Here is a 22,835-nt window from a genome sequence, read left to right on the forward strand (position 1 = left end):
GGTGTTCAACGAACCGGGTCGAAGCGGGTCAGGTCATGTCAAATGTTAAACGTAGGGCTGAACAAAGTTTGGTCTAAACCGTAAATCAAACCGGAATTTTAGTATTTGGTCTGGTCTACGGTTTAAATGGTCTGGTCTAGTTTTTTTTCAAATTAAATTACGGTTTACGATCTGGTCTTGATTTTTTTATTTTTCAGACCAGACCGGACCGCAAACCGTACTATGGTCAAAAAACATAATTTTTTATTTAAAAAATTAAGTTGCTACCTAGATATTTTAAGATGTAGTTATTTTTATATAGCAATATATACTTGAATGATGTTGATGTTATCAACTAATTACAAATTATTATATTTATTAATTGTAGATGTGAAATATTTGCATAAATACATGTATTAATTTGGATGAAAATATAAAAAAAAATCGTAGACCAGACCAGACCGGACCATTGTAAAACGGTTTGGTCCGGTCTGGTCTGGTGTTTTAAACGGTCTGGTCCGGTTTGAAAAAATTTCAGACCGAAATTTCTGGTTTGGTCTGATTTAAGTGTCAGACCAGACCAAACCCGACCATGTTCACCTCTAGTTAAACGGGCCGGGGCGGGTCAAAATCAGTTTAAATACGACCCACTTTGACCCGTTTTCTAAAAGTTTATAAACTAGTGTTTTTATTATATTTTATAGCCCATTGGGCTAATTCAACTATGCATATAATAATATCATATAAAAATATAAAAAAAATGGTAAAATAATTTTTACAACCAATTCCTATAATTATCCGACCGATCCGACCTGACCCTCTACACAAAGGCCTATTAATGACCCCACCTGTTATCAACCCAACCCGCTAATGACCCGTTAAAATATAACCCGATCTTTATCCCGTTGAATCGACCCGTCCCGTTAAACACCTCTTGTCAAGGCTCAATACTTTTGAGTCCAAGCTCTCATTAACCAAACCTGTCTCAACAGCAAATCCAATCTTAATCCGAGCGAACAATTGAATTGGTGAATTGATAAAATGTTGCTAACTGCATCAACCATCTTACACAAACCCATCATCTTTTTCCCCCAAAATCACAAATGTAAATTCACAAAACCACCAATAACATTCTCAGTTTCCTCTAGTATTCAAAAAATTGATGAACATATTTCTTCAGTTCCTGAAAACCCAATTGGGAGAACAAAAACTAAGGAAAGGGTTTTCTTTTTGGATGTAAATCCTATTTGTTACAAAGGAAATACTCCTAGTTTGCACTCTTTTGCCCATTGGATTTCTCTATTTTTGTCTGAAGTTAGCCTTCATCATCCTGTCATTGCTGTAATTTCTTCTCTCTTTTTCCCTTTTTTGTTGGTGAATTATTGAATTGTATTGATTTTGAAATGATATGATTGTTTATTTTATCTTATTTGTTTTTCAATTTTAGTTTGTGGGGGTTTTCCGGTTTCATACTTCTATAGTTCTATGTAACTAAAAGATGATTTCTGAAACATGCACAAAAACAGTACTAAACCTGTTTGTGAGTTGGGTTTAGTGGTCAATTTAGAGTTGAATTTCTGTATTTTTCAATCCAATTTTTGGATATCATGCGGAAAATTCGGCTTATATTTAAATATTTATGTCACTATAATCTAATGAAACTGTCATATGCGTTTCGGGATTGAATGTATTAATAGTTCGTGGCCTTGTGGGCCTCATTTTATGACTGTATTCTATGATGTGCTTAATACTAGTCACAAGTTATTATGTATAGCTGTTGTGGTTTCTAAGTTATACGTATTTGTTTTATCCTGTCATCCCATTATCAGAGAAAATCAAAGGTGAAAACATTAAGGGTCATCACTTTAGGGAATACACGTATTAATTTAGAAGATCTAATCGCTCTCGTTCTCTAGATTATCTCTCGTGCAGTGGAATCAGGGTCTTTTATTTGTTCTTCTAATTCAACATAATCGATCTTGTATTTAGTAATGGTTTTCACCATTGATTTGTCCCAACATTCTTTTCCAATTTTAGTTTGTGGGTTATATTTAAATTTCATACTTGTATGTAAGTAATTTTAGTAAAGATGATTTCAGAAACATGAACAGATAGGGCACTGAACCTGCTTGTGATATGGGTTTAACAACTAATTTAGAGTTGAATTTCTAATTTTTATTTAGCTTTTGAATCCCATGTGGGAAATTAGGTAGCTTTTGTGTTGTTGCATACTTTTCTTAAATGAATTTAATTATAGTTGAAATGATAGTGCTTGATTATGGTTTCTGAGAATTCAATAGTCTAACTTAGAACAAGATGGGTAGTCTTTAACTCTATTAGTAATGGACAATGGTCATAATCTTCAAATCCATGGCTCATGTAGTGTTGTTGTGCTGGTAACAATTGCTCTTCAAGGTGATGTTGGAACTTGGAACTAGGAAGTATTGAGTATTGACTAATGCTTTATTCACTTTGACATATTTCCGGGATAATATTCATCATGTGGAACCGGGTATTTCAGAATCTTATTGAAGTGTGCTTCAAGAAATCAAGGTGTCCTTAATTTGAGGACGGGAACCATTTCTCGTTTTAGTTCGATTTTACTGATGCACCTTATTCTTTTATAGAGTAGGTTTGGACTTCGAAGGCCTATCTAGAAGTGTAAGAAAAACAATAGCATTATGCCAATTGGTTGCCTTGTAATCTTGTTAAGCCAATATACTATTTAATACATGTTAGGATTAGAGGTGACTTGATTCACCAAGTAATTAGGACTTAATTAAAGCAATTGATTAAGTGTGTTAGTATGGTAAGAGAAGGGTCATGTGCTTGCTTGGCATTGGTTAGAGGGGGAATAATCTAAGTACCAATGATTGAGCAATCATTGGTTGGTGTAAACCTTGGAGAGCAAGGCAAGAAATCAGACTAGGAGAAGTGTAGGTTGGAAAGAGGGAATATAGGGGACCATTGGACACGTTGATCATGCAAGCTGACCAACCAGAAGGTGCCTGGCAGCAAGTGCTCGAACGAGCTTCTGCGTGTTTCTGTTACGTTGGCTGTTTTTGTGGTGTCTTTCCTATGCCTCTGCCTATGCTTTCCTATAAATACCACTCTCCTAGGTCATTGTTAGTCTACTAAAGTCTCATTGTAAAGCTATTCCCCTCATTAGCTCCTCTCTTCCCCATTAAATCTCCATTTGTAGAATTTTTGTTACGTTGGCTGTATTATTTCTCATTTAAAAGTTTTCCATTTGACTCTGTTTTTTCTTTGAATTTTGAACACTTCGGAAGAAAATTACCAGTTACGAAAACAAGAACACACTGTTCTTGCTTAGCACCATGTTATTTTTGTTGAGATTAACGGTGTGACTCGAGTGCACCATTCAAGTGTGCGTTCATGTGTGACTCATGGGATGGATCCTATGAGGATGTCTAATGGGTGAATTAAGTTAGTGACTTAATGTGTGTGATTGATTGTGGTGTTTAAGTTCGTGGTTTAATTCTTTGAAGTTATGAGGGAATTTTGAAAGTATGTAATTTAAGCATGTGAATTATGGAGTGTGATGAATGATTCTTAATGAGGATTTGAAAAGTTTCTGATGTTACACACGATGCCTTGAACGAGGCATCCAAGTAGGGTATGTTGCCTTGAACGAGCATAAAAAGCAGTGCAATACAGTAGGTTCTGACGTCTCATGCTCAAACAAGCAGTTCGTGAGGAGAAGTCAGTAGCTGCCATCTGATACCCGCTTGAACGAGCAGCCTGGTGGCTCGAACGAGCGGCTCTGCTGCTGAGCCTAGGATGCTGTTTTTGACGTTCTGTTTTCATGAGGAGCAGTTTATTATGTCTTTAATCTATTGTATTAAGTATGTATTATAATTAAATGCAATTAGCTCTATAAATAGGGAGCTTAAGTGATCATCCAAACACATCAAACACAAACCCCAAGCCTAAACACATAGCCTTTGCATTCTTTTACATCATTTGTAATACTTCATTGTAAGAGTTGTATTTCTCAATTGTTATAATATAAGCAAGTAACTACACACCACGGAGGACGTAGCCATTGTTGGGTGAACCTCCTTAAATCCTTGTGTTCTTTTGCATTTGTTTTATTTCCTTTAAACACTGTCATAGTCATTGAAATTCAATCTGTTCATCAAAGTTATTTCTAACCTGGGGATCTTGGTAACATTAGTGGTTATGTTTTATACTTAGACTCTAATCAAGCAATTATTTCAATTTTTATTGTTGTAACTTTAGGTGTGTGTGTGCCATTGTCCTTTTAGATTGACAGGATATACTATTTGGTAGGTATTTGATGGAGAAGGTGGCCATGAATATCGGAAACAAATACTACCATCTTATAAAGCACACAGGATAAAGTTTTTAAGGCGCATATATACTCCAAAGGGACTCGAACAGCTTCCTATCAGAAGGTCCCAGCAAACTATTGTTGATTTTCTGAAGGACTGTAATGTGCCGGTAAGTTGGCCACTGTTATTAAACTGTTTATTTCTGTAAAGTTGGTGGTTCAAGGATCTTAGATGGTATCTATGCACTTGCTATAGCATGATTGTATGCAATGTTCTAGTGTTGAAATCCTTAATATTACTAGTATTTGTTATGGAACTGTTGGCTGGAAAATTTGATGGAAAAACATTTTGTATCCTTTACATTCGTTTCTTTGCCATTCTTTGGACCATTTGGATGGAAAGACTAGTTAAATTTTAAGGGCTAGAGCTCTTCCATTAGATGTTGTTTGGGAGAGAGCCAAATTCCTAGCCACAATTTGGGCCAAGTCCAATTGCTTGTTTCAGATTTTGCTCTTGATGATCTTTGTAGGAATGAATGGAGACATCCTTAACCTTGTATGTTGTTCTCTTTTTATAATAACTTTTTCCCTTAAAAATAATTAGAATTTTAATTTAGCCGGAAAGTGCACATTATGCCTAGGCTCCAATTTCCTTTCCGTCTCGTTGCGCCTCATGTCATTTTTTATGAAGACTATAACTCAAAAAACTTGTAAAGATTATGTTCTTATTTTTCACTGTGCACAAGTGTATCAAAAGTTGCACGAGCTCTCGTGGCCAAAACAAAAACCTGGAAACGGAGAAGAAAAGGGGATTGGACGAATCTTTCACTCTAACAAAGTCCTAAAAATTATTTGGATATTTCATTGAGTTGGCCCAAATCCTTATAGGACATCAAATCTTTTTGTTGATTATAAATGCTCCTTTTGAGCGAGCAGTGGGTGATTGGTTGGTGTAGATGCAGCTACAATATTTAATGATATCCAATGTGCTTAATTCCGCCAAAAGCTTAATATTCTTGTGTGATATTCCCTCTGTCCCTCTCAATTTGCATCACTTTCCATTTTAGTTTATCCCGATCATTTTGTACCATTTCCCTTTTTGGCAATGGTCCCACATTCTTTCTTTTAATCTCATTCACAAACTTATTATCTCTCTCCATCTTAACCACTCATTTCTATCATCATTCATCAACTTGTTTTTTGTCTTATTCTCCAACCCAATTTCCCTTTTCACTAAATTTCACCCAAAACATTTTGAGTGCATTCTCATAGGGACGGAGGAGGTATTCGGCTTCCAATAATCGAAATTAGAGACAAGAGAACAGATTGGTTAGTGTTGAAATCCTCAACAAGATGAACAGGATACTTGATCCTGCTTTGATGTCTGTCATTTCTGAGAATGAAATTAAACGTTTTCAGATCTTGAAAATTGAAGGTCAGGAAGCAGATGATGTTATAGCTACGCTGACTAACCAAGTCTTAGATAAAGGAATGAAAGTGGTCATTGCTTCGCCAGATAAAGATTTCAAGCAATTGATATCAGAAGATGTGCAACTTGTTCAACCTGTGCCAGAACTCAAAAGGTGGTCATTTTACACACTGAAGCAATATTTTGCTCAATATAATTGTGACCCACAGTCTGACTTAAGTCTAAGTGAGTTTTTTTTCTTCCTTTGTTATCTACAAGTTCAATTCATTTGTGTTGGTCTTTTCTTTCAGTATGCTGGGTTTTCCCGTCTTTACAGCTTGTTTTTTTGACTTTCCTGCATATTTGTGTTGGAACTGAGGGCTATGCCAACTATGCTTTTCCCTATTTTCAAGTATTTCATTTTAGCTTTGTAATTTAAGGCATTAGGGCTATATGAAGGGGTCTTCGCCAAAGGAGGTTGTGAAGTCTAGGAGGAAGGAATAGAAAGTGCTCAGAAATTTCTTTGTGGAGTGCAAGGACACCATTTTATCTATTTTTTTTATGCTTATGATATGGAAAATTATTTTACAATTTTACAACTGTAATACTGGATCAATGTTAAAATTACAATAAAGCAATGTCGTCAAGAAATTTTTTTCTCGATCTGACTCTCAGTGTGCTAATGGTTTATACTATAAGAACTTGCTCACCATAAATATTTGTTGAAACAAGAATAGCCATAACTTTGCGGAGCCGTTAGCTCAGTATAAATAAGACGAGTAATCTATGGATGCTTGTTGTACGTGACTATGCAAATTCTTCTATAAGAACTAAGGAGATTCGATGTTGTAGGATGCATTATAGGCGATGAAGTTGACGGTGTTCCTGGAATCCAGAATCTGGTCCCTGGTTTTGGTCGGAAGACTGCTCTTAAGCTAATTAAAAAACACGGATCTCTGGAGCATTTGTTAAACGCAGCTTCCGTGCGAATTGTGGGAAAACAATATGTCCAAGAAGCCCTTGAAAAATACAGTTTTGAACTTAGAAGAAACTACCAAGTTCTTTCCTTGAGGAGGTAAGACGACTAATGGTAATGTTATCCATATGTGTTGTATATCTCTTAACAAGTGGTTAGATCTGAGACGATATTCATGTTTCTTTGTAGGGACGTTGATGTGCATGTTAAAGATGAGTGGTTATCCAAAAGAGACACAACGAATGATTCGGTTACCATAGCTAAATTGTTCAGCTTATTGAAAGGAAGCTAAATCGTTAAGTTGCAGATGTAGGACTCAATTGATTAAATTCATGAATTTGAGGGTGCAAGTAAGTATATCTGACGTTGAGGTACGTTCTGTTAGCTAAATTTTTCCCAGCGGGCCAGCTAGCTGCTAGAGGTGTTCAAAACTGATCCGATTACCCGAAATCTTCCCGACCTTGTAACTGAACCTGATTTGACCCGACTTCAATAATGATTTACAATTATGTAAAAAACAATACGGATTCAAAGCCCGATTTCAAGCCTACCCAAAACACCTAACCCGAAAACAACTCGATGACCCGAATGAACACCTCTAGTGCCTGCACGTGAGGGCACTTGGCTCAAGAACATTATCAGCTTTTGATATATAATCATGATATTTTTATTTGGGAACATTAGATTTTTTCCGTGGGACCTGCGCCATGCATATACAGTAGATTTTTATTTGGGAACATTAGATTTTTCTACTACAAACATTTTATCATTTTTGTTTTTGTTCATGTTGTATAATTGAAGTTTATAATTATGGGTGATAGGGGTGCTTGAGTAATGTCTTGCTAGTGGGAAAACCTTGTATAGATATTTTTCTCTGATATCTACATCATTACACAGGAGACTGAACTGTACTGTGCAGGTCGCCATTTTCCATGAACAGTGAATTTTCAACGATGGGATGACATAAGATACGCTGGTTGGTCTATCTCTGTACCTTGAACTTCACATTTACTCAAAATTGGATTGTAAAAGTTGTTCAATTTTGACTTCAATATGAACAATATTACTCCATTCGTAAACTACAACGAGATTACTAGTTAAAAAGGAGACTAAAAGATTAAACATTAACTGGGCCCTACCAGGGCCCATCATTTTGGGGAGTATTTCAGTGCGTGCATTCCTCTATGCCCTCTACTTGGAGGGGTACGGGTATGGTCTGTCCGTGACCTTCCTCCCTTCCTGAACCCCGACTAGTGAAAAATACTGGATTAATGATTATGAGTATGACTATGACTTAATCACTAGTAACCGCCAATCATGACAAATATGTTACAATTACACCCTTCTTTTTGTAGGCATTGCACATTTGACACTGAAAGCTCTAAGCAAGTAATCTACCTACAACCATCGAGAAAACTCGTTTGCAAGCCTCTTGTTGATGCATCGCTTCAAACGGTCTAAATCTCGTTCATGTGTCGTTTTTTCTTGGCACAGTTGCAAAAGCTGGATAAATTTTGTATGATGATGAATGGTGTTGTCGTGGAACAATGTGGTAAAGATGTATGGATGCAGCTTTCATATGATATACATCAATATTTCGTCATTGCAAATGTCATTTTTGGGAGGGACTCGTCATAAATGGGTCCAATACTTGCTCTGTTTTTTAATGCTTTATTTTTCATCATTTTATCTACCTTTAATGTAATGGGATTTTTGGACCTACAAACTTTAAGCTCTACAAGAGTCCCAACGAGAAAATTATCTTGATTTCTATATGATATACTAATTTTTAATTAATTATGAATAATATTAATTTACTAATGTTTATTCCGAATAATACTAACTTTTGTTTACAACAAATTATTTGACTAATAACAAAGCTAAATTAGTGTTCAATAAAAGTTATTATCATTTTAGAATAACTCTCACTAAATTGGTATTATTTATCGTTAATCAAAAATTTGTACTAATATAGAAAAATTAAAGAAAATTTATATTATTTACAATAATATTTCTTATTTTTTTAATGGGTCCATATTGTTTTATACTTGCTCTATTTTTTAGTGCTTCATTTTCGTCATTTTATCTCCTTTATGAGATTTTTTGGACCTACAAACTTTAGCATTGTAAGAGTCCCAATGAAAAAATTAATTATTTTTTTAGATGAAAAAAATTATGTGTAAGAATATTTCATGTCAATATATTTTATTTCTTGTGCTGATTTGTTTTAGTTTTTTAGTCAAGTTTATATTGTTGGGTTTAAGATTTTGATCTTGTTATTTTCTGAATATGAGATTGTATTTCAATAAACAATTGGTTTTTTTAAGGTGTAAAAGTGTAAATATTAGTTGAAATCAAGCTAAAATAGTGTAAAAAAAGTAATTGAAAACAAATGAAATAAATGAGAATATATAATAATATATCAATATAATTATTATAATAAAGATAGTTCGATATGCAATTTTAAGGACTAACAATGACAAAAAACGTGGGAAACATTCATGACAATTGACACTTATTGAAGTACAATTTTATAATAACTTATTAGAATAAAATTTGTTTGTATAGCTTATTAAGAATAATTTGGGTAAAAGTTTTGGATTCGATTTTTATTTAAATTTTTCCTCTCTCAACCTACCCTATAATTATATACTTTAATTTTTTGTAAATATTTAATTTTCTTTTTAAGCCAATTCACCCTAATTATCTCAATTTTACCTTAAGTAATGATTTTTGACATCTGTAGGCACCTTATTTTGTTGTGGTTCCTCCTTAATACATGTGGACAACTTTTTGTAGTAGTTTCCTTTTTAATTTGTACACAAAAGTTTTTTTATTTTAGTCTCCTCCAAATTTGTAAATATAGACACATTTTTATTGTGATTTCTTGTTGTCTTAATATTTTTGTAAATCACAATTAAAACAGAGTAAATTGGAGAGAGCGTATAAAAAGTTATTATAACCATAGATAGAATGATTTTTTAGCTAAGATTCAATAAGTATGTATGGATAAATCCAATTAAGTGAATCTCTACATATGTTTTATATTCTATTCTTTTTTTTTTCACCTAAGATTTTTCACTTTGGAAGAGAAAAATGTAATTAAAATTTTTAAGAGATACATTAAAAACTATTCATGTATATGTGAAATTTTGTTAAATTTGTCTAATTGTAAATTTTATTATTTTCCATTTTTGTAATTTTTAATGAAGCATTTAGAGATATTAATATTTAAAATTTACTTTAAAATTGTACAAAAAGTAAATTTTATTCATTTACATAAGGCTTTCTGTTGAAAACTGGACAATAAACACACTTAACAAAGATGTCAAATATTCTCTATATATATATATATATATATATGTATTTTGAAATTATCATGAGCCATACAAAATGTTGTCTTCTTAAACTTTACTAATGTTAAAAGAAGACAAAGTATTAGCTTTTTTTTCTAAATTAAAAAAAAAGTATTAGCCTTTTTTTTTCTATATTTATATAATATTTGTTGGACTATTATCCACTCAAATTAACTTTTTCAACTTGAAATTCATTGAAGGTGACCTAAGCAAATCTACAACCATAAATCAAACCTAAGAAACTAATTGTATGGAGGAAAAATCCTTAGTTTTCTCTATGATCATGTCATTGCCCAAATCATAAACCACCACGCCAACAAACCATGAAGTAAATTATAGTTGGCTACTAAATTTTTATCATACATATTCAATACTCTAAAGTCTAAACATGTGTTGTTTTTTAATTTTGGACTTTTAAATATATCAGATAAGAGTAAGTAGATACGTTACGTTATTCAAATATTATTAAGCGATTTCTAGTTAGGAAAGGATTTGAAAGGTCAAATGTATGTGAATGTGGCAGGGTGAGTATATACGACTTTAAGTATGTCAAGTAAGACTGGACCTAATTTAACGACTTATTTTAATGTAGTCCATTTTAATTCAAAATCAAAGAATCATAAATCTTAGACCTAACGAAAATAGAAATAAAAGACATTGTGTGTCAAATAAGAGTATTCTTTGTTAAATGACATTTAGATTAATTTTTTGATGGAAAAATTACCGTGAATAATACAATTTTTTGTTAATTTTTCTATAATAATACAAACTATTGATTAAACATGAATAATACCAACTTAAGGGGGTATTTTCCTAGAATAATACAAACTTTAGTTTATTAACTAATTTATCAATTTTTTTATCTTATAATCACTCATAGTTTGATTTTTTTTACATGTTAGGGATTTTCTAGGAAAACACCTCTTTAAGTTGATATTATTCATGGTTAATCAATAGTTGGTATTACTATAGGGAAATTAACAAAAAATTGTATTATTCACGGTAACGTTTTCTTTTTTATTTGATTTTTGATGTGGATAATCAATACGTATATGTGTTTGGTAAAACAGCTTTCCAAAGTCAATTTTAAAGCCAAAAGTTAAAAGTTAATTTTTAATTTTTTTATAGTGCATTCTATGTGCAACTAAAAAGTTATAAATACTGTATTTTATACTAACTTTTAACTTTTAACTTTTTTTATAGTATAATATATGCTAATTTCATAAACTAAAGTTATAAGTCAATCTACTAAACTAAAGATATAAGCTATAAGCTAATTATCAAACATCCCCTTAAATTATAAGTACTTTATGACGTGAATGAAGCAAAATCAACAATATCCCACTTATATAATAGTCTTGAAAATAGTCTTGAAAGTAAATAAATTAATACATCCAAAATTGAGAATCTTCCACACATAACTAACAAAAAAAACTACAACAAAATATGTAATCACCATTATCAACAAGAGAAAACAAAATATGTAATTCATTAAAGCTTAATGCCTATTTACTATATCTTTAATGCTTACTTACTATATTTTTAATGCTACTTGTAGTATCCCTAAATGCCTAGTTATAGTATGCTTAATGATTATATACATTATTCTTAATGTCTACTTACATCATCCTTAATGTCTACTTACCGTATCCTTAATGCCTGCTTACAATATCCTTTAATGCTCATCGAATAAGCATGCAATACTTATAATATCTTAAATGCTTACGTACATATCCTTAATGTTCACTGAGTAATTTGCTTTACATTTTCCTCTAAAGAGTCGGTCAGATTTCAAATGGTCTTTCAGAATTTGTGAAACTATATTAATCAAATATGTCATAGACAATTGCAAGTATCGGTATTAATAAATGGTGAATTGCCCTTAGATTAGCAATGAAATTGGGTATATCATTAAATTGTTGGCATTGACTTTAGTTATTCCAAGCAACTTAAATGGCTCATTGATTTTCCCTCTTGGGAACCTTCCTTGCAGCTTGCAGGTGTCAAACCATGGCTTCCTACAACCAGCAAAGTACAAACTCACTTTTTTTTTCTCACCCCCTTTATTACTTATTTGCCCTTCATAATTTGATTCTTCTAGTGTGAAAACAACTCACAATTTCCTGCCATCAATCAAAAGATCAAAACTTTTTTCATATTGGGTAATTATAATGCTTTTTCCTCTATACCCATTTTTGTTTTTTGTTTATAGATGTAAATTTTGTGATTTAATTATAAATTTATCACCAAATTACACATTAATGGTTGTTAATAATGTTTTAGTGCTATCAATTTTTGATATAGTATACTCAGAAAAAGACCCATCAACAAACGGTGCTGATTGAGACTGGGACTGAATGTAGTGGAAAATAAACGGTGATGATCAAATAGTTGACTCATGTGGGTCCCATATAGTGTATAACTGTAACTGGGGTAACCCAGAATAATGCTGCCAAAGTGCTACTACTAATTCATTGAATCATTTGATTTTTTAGCTTTTTTATTTTTTTTTTTTTATTTGTTTGGTGCTTATTTATTAAATCTTGTTGAGCTCTGATTCCCCTTTCCAACATTTGGGTAACTTTTTTTTCTCTGGATGGAAAATAGGGCACAAAGCTGACAAAAAGGAGTTTTGAAACCCTAAATCTGGTGAGTTTTCTCTTGTTATTTGTAAAAATGAAGATAATGATTTTATTTATTGAAAAAATTGTTCTTTTTGATTGTTTGATTTATTTCAGTTTCTGGGGTTTTTTTTAAGAGGAAGATCTGTGATGTATGTCTGTAAAAATTGAAAAAATATTGGGTTTTAAATTGTGGGTTGACCTCAAATTAGCCTAAAATAGAAGTTTGTCATCTGTTTTCTTGAACTTTGATGCAATTTATAATGATTTTCACTTAGTTTTTTTTGGTGTTTAAGTTTAATTCAAGTTGGTTGTTGACCTTAAATTGGATAAAGATTAGAACTTGTTATCTGTTTTCTTGAGTTTCTTATGCAATCTTGCTGTATTTTTTTTTTATTTTTTTATTTTTTTATTTTTTTTTTCTGTTGTTTAAGTTGGATTGATACATCTTGATGCTTGGTCTTAATCTGTTACTCGTATCCGATCGAACATAGGATTTATCCTAGATGTTGTCCAAGTTGAGGTCTTTATTGGGTGATGTACTTGAGAAAAATCAACTCTAATAATCTTTGATTTAGTTGAAGGTGAAATTGAATTATTGGATAAATCTTGATTATTGCACTTGTATATTCTTGCTGTTCCTTTGTGCAGGTTTCTAATTGGGCTGTTCTTTAATTGTCTGAGCTTGTTGGTGTCGTTACTTTAATGTTAAGTATTCATGTTGTTAGAGATTTGCCTGGATCTAATTGCTATCCAATAATAATAAACAAGAAGTGACTAAAAGGAAGCTTAGATTAGATGCATAGATTCACTTGAAAGTCTCCCAATATGAGCCAAAAATTACATAGGAGTTATTTTACTCGGACTCTTCATTTTGCTTCACGTACCCGTGTCCGATCCTTGATTCTTGGACATTGGTATGGCACTTAGACACTTCATTTTAGGCGTAGAACTAAATATTTAGACGTATTCGACACTTGGACACTTATCAGTATCCGACACTTGGACACTTATCAGTATCCAACAGTGCCTGAGTCCAAGTAACATAGCATAGGAGTGGAGAATAATCCACTATAAGGAATAGAGATTAGTCGGGTACTACTTTAGACTTCGCTTGGTACTTTGTTGTACCGATATATGCCTTCTCCAAATCGATGAAAATCATGTGAGGGTATACAAGTGATTGTAATTTGTAGGTCTGTTGTAGCTTTTGACTCCTATGTGAGGCTATTGTAAATAGTTGTGTGATATCTTGTGCTCAATGAGGTCCCGGTACCTTATTATAACATCTAGACATGTTGTGCTGAGCCTAGTCCAACCTATCTCCGTTAGTCGTTACTGTATCGTTATGGAATGCAGATCTATTTGCTTGGAAGCTCTTACAGCCTAGTGGTAATGAGAATGAAAACTAGTGTAATTTTGGTTAAAAAATCTCTTGGCTACCTTGATGACCATTCTTGTCTAACTTCAATCATCTTATTTTCTTCATAAAATTCATTCCAATGCATTACCATTGGGCGAGATGGTATTAGGTGGTAATGGAAATTTGTAAACAATTTTTTTTTTGATCAAAGTTTCATTACCATGGAAATGACATAGAACTTTTGATGAAATTTTACGCTATAAATCAATCCCATTCCCACCATTTGGTACCACTGACCAAACAGGCCGTTATTGTTTTCCATGGTTGTATTGGCGAATGACTTATAGAATAAGCATGTATTGTAGCTTTTGAAAATGAATGTAGGGATTGCTTTATCTTGTTCTCTTTCTAAGGTTGTGGCGTTATTCATGTATAAGTTTGATTGTTAATTGAAGGACTTTTTCTATGAAAATACCTCATAAAATCACTTTTATTTTTTCAAATAACTACCTTTTAAAAATGTTGTTTTTTCAACTACTCTCTTATTCATTTTTTCTTGAATTTTTACCACAAAACCGATAGAGTAGAAAACATATCCCAGGCACTAAGCTTATGGTTAAATTCTTAACTTAAGCTTTTGGTTGAGCTGATTTCTTGACTTGATATCAAAAGCTCACATGACGAAAGGTCATTCAAATCTTATTCACTTTTCATTTCAAATGAAATATTTAGCGTTGGATGTGTAGAGGGCATGTACTGCATTCATAATTCTAGCCCAAAGAACCCTCTTATAAGGGGGATGTGGTATAGTATATAACATATCATGGGGTCTTAACCATAAGTTGAAGCGTTTGGTTGAGTTGGTTCCTTAATAAGAACCTTTTCGGTGTTAGCATGTAGGCTCCATTCCTGCGCATCTTTATGTTCCCCCTTTCCCAAGCTTCGAAATGCTTAAAATGATTTATATCTATCAATCAAACATTAAAATATTAAAAATCTAGCTTGATCTTTTCAATCAATTTGTTCTTTGGAAAGTTAAAAAACTTGTTTTTTTGCTTAATTGTTGATTGTTATCTCTAAAGATCATGTTACGTACATCCGCCCCCAGACACCGCTTAGGTGGAAGTCACTTAATAGCATTGGGTTAATGAATTGTTTCTATTGTCGTCGTTAAATGTTAAAATTTTAGAGAATCTTTCTTGATAGTCTGAACCAATTTGTCCACATTCGAAAAGTAAAGAATTTCATTTGCTTGAATGTTGATTGTTAGTGTTTATGAATCTCGAATAATCTATGAACCGTCAGTTAATCACCACTTTTTGTTCTCAGGAGCAGCCGAGTTGGGAAGATCTATCTATCCTTGACTACAACATGAATATAAATCCTGCATTCCCAAAATTTAACCAATCCTCTCAGTCGTCGCCTTTCCTTGTTGCCAATTCTGGTAACCCGGATAAAATTCTGAAACAAGATGGGGATGAAATGAGTCAAATGCCCGATGAAGGTAATTGGGATCCTAGAACAATGCTCAACAATCTATCTTTCTTGGAACAAAAAATTCACCAACTTCAAGAGCTTGTTCATATGATCGCTGGACAAAGGGCTCAAGTTCCCGGCAACCAAGACGAGCTCGTTATTCAGCAGCAGCAGCAGCTAATCACGAGCGATGTTACTTCCATTATCGTCCAGTTAATATCTACCGCTGGCAGTCTTCTTCCGTCAATGAAGCACAACCTTTCTGCTGTCACTCCCGGCTTGCAATTAAATAGGGTTCTTTTTCCTTCAGCGGAAAATGTCAGCACCGGATTAATGTCACAAAACAATGTAGGGCAAGGACAGCAAATTGTTGCCGAGGTTCAACCCGTGGAGAATCCAAAGCCGGTGGATGTAATGGCGAATTGTGCGACTGAAATGAACTGCAACATGGAAGAAGATCATCATGATCATGAACTGAAAGAAGACGACGAGGGTAAGGAAGAAGAGCACCTTCCTCCCGGATCATACGAAATCTTGCAATTAGAAAAGGAAGAAATTCTCGCACCTCATACGCACTTTTGTACCATATGCGGAAAGGGGTTCAAAAGAGATGCTAATTTGAGGATGCACATGAGAGGTCACGGAGACGAGTACAAAACTCCGGCTGCTCTGGCGAAACCTAATAAGGAATCTAGCTCGGAAAAGGTTCTTCTAAAGCGGTATTCCTGCCCGTTTATCGGGTGCAAGAGGAATAAGGAGCATAAGAAATTTCAGCCTCTAAAAACTATTTTGTGTGTGAAAAATCATTACAAAAGAACTCATTGTGATAAGAGCTATACTTGTAGCCGATGCCATACCAAGAAATTTTCGGTTATTGCTGATCTGAAGACCCATGAAAAGCATTGTGGCAGGGACAAATGGCTGTGTTCTTGTGGCACAACCTTCTCTCGGAAAGACAAACTTTTCGGGCATATCGCACTTTTCCAGGGCCATACTCCCGCCATTCCTTGCGAGGAGCATAAAGGAACATCAGGGCCTTCAAATCTTGTAGAAAGCTGCGAGACCGCCAATAATGCTCCAAATATGGGATTTAGCTTTGGGTCGAGTGTTGCTAACGTAAATGTTGCCCCGACTGTAATGGATACGAGGGTGAATATCGAAGATTCTCTCTTCTCTTTGCTAAACTACGACTATAGTCTTAATGGGCTTCAAGATTTCCCGCAAACTGCTTTTGACGATACAGCAAATTCATTCTCGTTCCTTATTCCCGGAGAAAAGGATGACATGCTATGCGTAAGTAACGATGTTGATTAGTATTTGATTCGCCTTAAATATTTTTTTTGTGCAGAGGAGCTTCGATCATCCTGACTGGAATCGAAATTGGATGTACTCGAGCTCCTGTAATTTCTTAGCTTGAATAAAGGCTTTCTATATGATTATTGCACATTAAAGTAATTTTTTGTGTGTTGCATTCTTTCATTCATATTGCTTCAATATGTAAGTGTTGGGGCAGCAAGATGGTATCTAGAGTTATCGCTCCATCTTTGCATATGCCTTTTGAAGGTGATTTGGTTATGCTGGTTCATTTTCCCTTGTGTGCACTATAAAGGGACGGGCTCGGTAATGGCACGGTGATGCAGTTATTAGAAGACTTCAGAATGCCCTCTCTTAGAGGGTTGATGGCGAACTCGACTTGAAATTAACTGCTCTTATCGGGTTGATGAGTGAATTGGGGTTATCATTTTGCATTGATATCTATTCACAAACTACATCCCTTATTTCGATAAATAAATTCTCCATAAGAAGACTGTCTCACCGTAAGACGGCTTAATATGGACTGACGTAATATTTAATTTTAAAAAAATAAAGACAATTATCAAATATGTCATGTCATGTTACATTGTGTTTCAATTTAATAAATTAAATTTTTAAAAGTTTTTAAATGGGAAGCTTATATGGTTTCGTCGAGACAATATCATATACAAGACTTGCTGATTTCGATAAGGCCAAGACGGTATAATTTCACAACCGTTACTATAATCGTGTCTGCATTTGAAATTGTATACTATGCTTTGAACTTATTTAAGATCTGTCTATTCATTCGTATCAAGAAAAAGATTTGCCTATGCTTTGAACTTATTTAAGATGTAAATGTAACATATTGAATGTAATCCAACGTATTACAATGAAAAAAAAACACAAATTTTTAAGAGGCTTACACCATAGCGAATATAAAACTCTACGTAATATGTGAATAAAAGATCTGATATCTTTTGCTCGTCCCCTTCTTATTTATACTAGTTTTTCTCTTTCCTAGTGCCTTTTAAAATTCACCGTTCAACTCATTTTAAAATACTCAAGCTTTTCCATATTTAATATTCTCTCCGTCCTTTTAAATTTACATCATATGACTAAAAGCTTTTATATATTTGAGTCATATGATGCAAACTCAAAAGTATACAGAGCGAGTATATACCGCATCAATAATAAACTTTTGCAACTATAATGGAGATTGGAGAGGGTATTTGGATATACCCTTAATAATAAGAAAAACAAGACAAAGGACAATTTAGTAAGCAATTTTGATCTATATAACAACCCTACACCAAAACCATCAATACACTAATTGTCAAAATTGTGAAGCATCAACTATAATCATCATTTAGAAGTACAAACTCATACAAATTCCATCTCAAGGATCTTCTAGTGATAGCAAATAAAACCAAAATCATATACATGACCAAGCACACTACATGTTGCACAACTGATATGCAACCTAACTAGTAACAGAGACAATTCGGTATACAATAGAGATGAGATATCCAAGAGAAAATCGAGGTCATGAAAGGCTATTTATAGCAAAGGACAAAAACCCATGTAGAATATTGCAGGAATGGTATTAATCTGACCTCCCCGAGCTCTGGAACTGGCTCTTACAGCAAATGACATCATGCATCATAGATATCTGACATAGAACCATTACACAAATGAACACATATCATCGACAACCATTCGTTACTCTGCAATAGACAGAAGCATATTAGATTCTTCGGTTTCAGTCTCTTCACTTTCAATGCCAATCTCGGGTTAGTTTTCAGACACAAACCGCTCTTCATTATCTCCGACTTCTATACCATGTTCGACTAAAAGTGTCCGATAGGTTACATCTTGAAAGCAACCAAGTTGCTTCAACAACAAAACGTAATTTTCCTTGTTGATGTGGTCACCTTCTTGTTCGCATAACTCCAAAAACGCAGATACATTCGAGAGTTTAGGCTTCCAAATTTTCGGAACTTCTGCAGATACAGCTTCCCGGAAACAAGATAAAGCTTCAGAAATCCTCCCCTCTTTAATGTGACCTTCTCCGAGAATCTCCCATGAGCCCGAATTCGGTTTCCCGCCTCCTTCAACCATTCGATCAAAGAAACTCTTAACTTTCTCAAAAGGTTCTTCCCTTACATACCATCCCATGAGAAGATTTGCGACTTTGGGATCATACGAAACCTTCACGGGTAGCCATTCTTCATAAATTTTCTCAGCTCCTTCAATGTCGCCTAACCGGATTAGTGAAGAGATGGCAGCATGATAACCCCAATTCGGGATATTTGGGAAAATCGATTTATATGTGTTCCACACACGGTAAACCTCGTCTTTGTTTCCCAAGCTTCCATAAAGACTTAAAAGATAATGATATGGTGTTCTATCTCGTCCGGTGATTCTCGTCTCGAGGTCTTTAAGGCACTTTTCTGCTTTGTCAAGAAGCCCCAACTTGATATAAACAGCAGCTAAAGTGCTGTAAGTAGTCCAATTGGGAATAATAGTTGGCGCTAAGTTTAGTTCTTCAAAAACTTGTTCCATCCCTTCAACCGAACCTTGGGACCCTCGAGCAGAAAGCCAAATATTATAAGAGTATAAGTCAAGTTGTACGTTTTTCTGCTTCATTTCGGAAACCAGCTTTTCAACATTATCATACTCGTTGAATTTCATGTAAAGAGTCATCATCACATTGAAGGGAAGCGAGTGAACAATGTACCCTTTATTTCTCATCCGCTCCATCAAAGACTCCGCCTTTTCTCTTTCTTTAGCCCCTACATAGGCATTCAGGAGAGCCCCATAGATTCGCTTATCTTTGAGTGTATCAGGTAACCTTAAGAAATAATTTTCGGCATTTGAAACGCCTTGAACTTTGGCGATTAGGTCTAGTTGAATGGCTGTGTCACTGCTGGATAATCTGAACCTCTCTATTCTGTTATTCATCCATTCATAGACCTAGTCGTGTGCAAATTTATCAATTTGTAATTAGTCAGGCAGACGTTACGGAATTTATGACCTAAGCGATCTGTAAATTAACGAGCTAAGTATCACCCCAAATTTTATTTTCCAGTAAACAGCATAGAATGACAAAGCATTGAAAATCAAATAGCTAGATCAACTACAACATACTTTAAGTATCCTAAGGCATATGGAAAAAAGCATATTAGCATGAATTCCAGCCGTTCACCAATTCCAGCCGATAAAGAAATCAAAAGTACAAAAAGAATAACTATCACAGCTTTAATGATGTAGTAAACTCAAGCAAATGACTTTAATCCAATTCTAGTAAGTTTTTCAACTCCCTTTCACTCACATTTTTTCACTTTTTAGTTAGTTTTATGTTCAATTTAATTTAATTTCAATGCGGTTCTAAGAATTTGCAAAGAACGTAATAAATCATACTTATAGTCAATAGTTTCATTGTGAACCAAAATGAACGGATACAATGCCTAACCACAAGAAAGACTTGTCATATTCAATCTTTTAATTAATTGTTACATTCTCATTTCATATAGTCCTAGACTCCTAGTGAATAATCTTCATATATCATGCATAGAAACTATTTCAGCTATCCTTGTCGGACAATGATAAGAGTACACTATCATCACTAAAACATGGAATTTCTCACTCAATCAAATAATTTATTATTGCAAGAGCCAAACCTTACAAAGTGGAGGAGGTTGGATCACTGTCACAAGATTCACTAGTAACCTGCCAAGCCACGAATCGCGAATCGGAAAAAGTAATTTATGGTTGCCTTGGGGCTATTTTTGGGTCAATTTGAGAAAATCATGAATTCAAAGCGAATTATGTTACACTGGGTCGAATAAGATAGCAGTGAGCACATTTGACCAAGCGTTGGAGGAATGCTAGCCAAGAGTAACAAGCACTAGAAGGCCTACATTGATGGCGAGTCTATGCAAATGTTATTGGAAAAGGTTGCTTGAACGAGCAACAAGAACAAGAGGACAACATTAAAGTAGCTTGTGGCCAAGGCTGCTCAAACGAGTAGCATGTAAGCAATGGACATGGCTGCTCGAATGAGTAGGAAGTAACATTAGGTAGCCCATACTTGAACGAGCACCAACGAGCTTTTTGATCGAGTAATGAGAACTTATATACGAGCAATCAAACATGGATTTTTGTGCCCTATGCGGGTATACTTGAGGATGTAGGAAGAGAGTGCTTGAACGAGCACAATATGTGCTTGAATGGGCACTCTTTGTCAAAAAATTAGGATTTAGGTCTTGCACACATTCCGACTTTAGGGAAGTCTAGGAACGATTCCTCTAAGCTTTTGTGGGTTTTAAGAAGGGGTCTTGCTTGAAAACCAAAATCAATGTATGTTAAAAGTGTGAATACTTGTTGATATTTAATCATCCTCAAGAGAAACTCTAGAGTGTAGAGTGAGAAAAGAACACAACCATTAAGGGAGAACAATCCTTTTGAAGTTGTCTCCATTGTTAGTTGAGGATAGCTCAAGCTGAGTAGTTCAACTTGAAGCTAAGATTAACTATCAAAACACATGGGAAGGAGTGCAAACACTAAAAGATCTAAAGAGTACTTTGTATTCCATTTGTGAGCAAACACCATGGAAGGTGTTTGAGCTAGAGAGACAAAAATGTAGTGAGTGTTTGAATGCTAAGTATTTAGTTATAATTGAGTATGATTACATGTAAGAAATACAAATTTGATGTTTGAAGTGGTATTTTAAGATACCCATTTAAACCACTTGTCTTCCCTTTTCCTTTTCCTTTCTTTGTTTTTGTTGTTTGCTCAAAAACACATTGACATTGCTTGTTCATAATTTTTCTTCTCAATTCTATCTTAAAATGCCAGATTTCACAACATAATAAGAACATTCAAATCAACAATTCATAAAAATCATACCAACATAAAAATTATAACATGCAAAATAAACAATTGTTTTATGTAAAACTAATAATTATCAATTATCACCCACACCACAACCAAAATCCCAAATCCCAAATCCCAAATTTGAATCAAAAGGAAAATAACCAACAAAATTATCAATATAATACAAATAATAATCTAGATAACTCACTAACTAAAAACCCCTCTCTAATTCCTACTTTCCATATCCCACCAAAAACAAGTAAAATATGTAACACAAGAAATAATTAAAAGGGAGTTGATTAAAGTACCTCAAGAGCAAGTCTGAATCTTCTAAACTTCCTGAGCTCTCTAACAATCCTACAAAGTTCCCATTTAGTTAATTTCTTACCTTCTTTTTCACATTTATTCAATACAGAAGCAACCCCCATTTCTGGGTTCTCCATCACAGAAATCCTTTTATAAATATGATTCCATTTTAGCATTGGTCTTTTTTCATAATCAACAGTTCCATAGCTATAAACTTGAGAAATTGAGCACTGAATTGAGTGATTTAAGGGTCTACAGTTGGGCAAAGAGATAAAGGAGCAAGACCTAGATGGGAAATTGTGTGAATATGTAAGAGATGAGGACAGAAAATGGGGACTTGATGCTGAAGTTGTAGATTGAAGCATCATTTTTTTGCAGTTAATGGGAATTTTAGTTTCTTGAGGAAAAGCAAAGTTGTTGTCTTTGGTTTTCCTGGAAAAATATGGAAGGATGAAAGAAGATAAAGGGCTTGTTTGTTATTTGGGGGGTCATTTTGGGAAAATTTGAGGATCTTTATAAATGTTACCTAAGTATTAATATCCCTCCCTATTGTTTTGATTGATAATTTTTTATTGAACAAATTGATTATTATAATTCAAATTTTCACCCAACAGTTTTTACCAATATTAGCTTTATTGGATTTTATAATAATATAATCTATTCTTCTATTCCATTTTCTTATATTAATGTTGTTATTTGTTAGTAATTTAATTGTCAGTTTTAGTACGATACTCGATCAAATTGTTTACATGACTCGAAAAATATTCAAATTCGATAATATCAACTCCAAACCGATTGGGTAATTAAATTACAGTTTAACTTTTTGATAAACTATTAAATCAGAAAATTAAGACTAAACAGATG

The 22,835-nt window shown here is 33.9% G+C and overlaps 3 protein-coding genes across 12 annotated transcripts; 2 read left to right on the forward strand and 1 right to left on the reverse strand.

Moving 5' to 3' along the window:
• Window positions 1–935: 935 nt before the first annotated feature.
• LOC130810247 (uncharacterized) lies at window positions 936–8,475 on the forward strand. 6 transcript variants are annotated; one of them, XR_009041006.1, is made up of 7 exons: window positions 936–1,320; window positions 4,294–4,464; window positions 5,714–5,948; window positions 6,555–6,777; window positions 6,868–7,049; window positions 7,576–7,654; window positions 8,034–8,475. XR_009041006.1 is itself a non-coding variant. In XM_057676230.1 (5 exons), exons 1-5 carry the CDS (start codon window positions 1,021–1,023, stop codon window positions 6,968–6,970), a joined length of 1,032 nt encoding a protein of 343 aa, XP_057532213.1. In that variant the 5' UTR covers window positions 936–1,020; the 3' UTR covers window positions 6,971–8,475. The 6 variants fall into 6 exon arrangements, 1 of the variants encoding a protein (XP_057532213.1); XR_009041005.1 differs by having other exon boundaries at window positions 7,598–7,654; XR_009041004.1 differs by having other exon boundaries at window positions 6,868–7,028.
• A 3,022-nt stretch (window positions 8,476–11,497) lies between these two features.
• Window positions 11,498–16,949, forward strand: LOC130810511 (protein SENSITIVE TO PROTON RHIZOTOXICITY 1). 5 transcript variants are annotated; one of them, XM_057676608.1, is made up of 3 exons: window positions 11,498–11,517; window positions 12,642–12,683; window positions 15,354–16,949. In XM_057676608.1, exon 3 carries the CDS (start codon window positions 15,390–15,392, stop codon window positions 16,806–16,808), a length of 1,419 nt encoding a protein of 472 aa, XP_057532591.1. In that variant the 5' UTR covers window positions 11,498–11,517; window positions 12,642–12,683; window positions 15,354–15,389; the 3' UTR covers window positions 16,809–16,949. The 5 variants fall into 5 exon arrangements, with proteins under 5 accessions (XP_057532591.1, XP_057532590.1, XP_057532588.1 ...); XM_057676607.1 differs by lacking the exon at window positions 11,498–11,517 and adding an exon at window positions 11,898–12,066; XM_057676605.1 differs by lacking the exon at window positions 11,498–11,517 and adding an exon at window positions 11,899–12,066 and having other exon boundaries at window positions 15,348–16,949.
• A 1,171-nt stretch (window positions 16,950–18,120) lies between these two features.
• Window positions 18,121–22,552, reverse strand: LOC130810509 (pentatricopeptide repeat-containing protein At1g02150). Its single transcript, XM_057676599.1, has 2 exons — window positions 21,974–22,552; window positions 18,121–19,763 (listed from the first exon to the last, which is right to left on the reverse strand). The coding sequence occupies exons 1-2, from the start codon at window positions 22,337–22,339 to the stop codon at window positions 18,582–18,584; spliced, it is 1,548 nt and encodes a 515-aa protein (XP_057532582.1). The 5' UTR covers window positions 22,340–22,552; the 3' UTR covers window positions 18,121–18,581.
• Window positions 22,553–22,835: the final 283 nt, after the last annotated feature.

The sequence above is a fragment of the Amaranthus tricolor genome, chromosome 4 (genome assembly GCF_026212465.1).
Source record: "Amaranthus tricolor cultivar Red isolate AtriRed21 chromosome 4, ASM2621246v1, whole genome shotgun sequence".
Taxonomy (NCBI): Eukaryota; Viridiplantae; Streptophyta; class Magnoliopsida; order Caryophyllales; family Amaranthaceae; genus Amaranthus; species Amaranthus tricolor.

Bases quoted from the DNA above. Each gene is read 5' to 3' on its own strand.
- LOC130810247 (XM_057676230.1), top strand. From the start codon at position 1,021: ATGTTGCTAACTGCATCAACCATCTTACACAAACCCATCATCTTTTTC. The intron at 5,949-6,554 runs GTGAGTTTTTTT...TCGATGTTGTAG, and splicing joins ACAGTCTGACTTAAGTCTAA to GATGCATTATAGGCGATGAA. The intron at 6,778-6,867 runs GTAAGACGACTA...GTTTCTTTGTAG, and splicing joins CAAGTTCTTTCCTTGAGGAG to GGACGTTGATGTGCATGTTA.
- LOC130810511 (XM_057676608.1), top strand. From the start codon at position 15,390: ATGAATATAAATCCTGCATTCCCAAAATTTAACCAATCCTCTCAGTCG.
- LOC130810509 (XM_057676599.1), bottom strand. From the start codon at position 22,339: ATGATGCTTCAATCTACAACTTCAGCATCAAGTCCCCATTTTCTGTCC. The intron at 19,764-21,973 runs GTACTTTAATCA...GCACACGACTAG, and splicing joins GATTCAGACTTGCTCTTGAG to GTCTATGAATGGATGAATAA.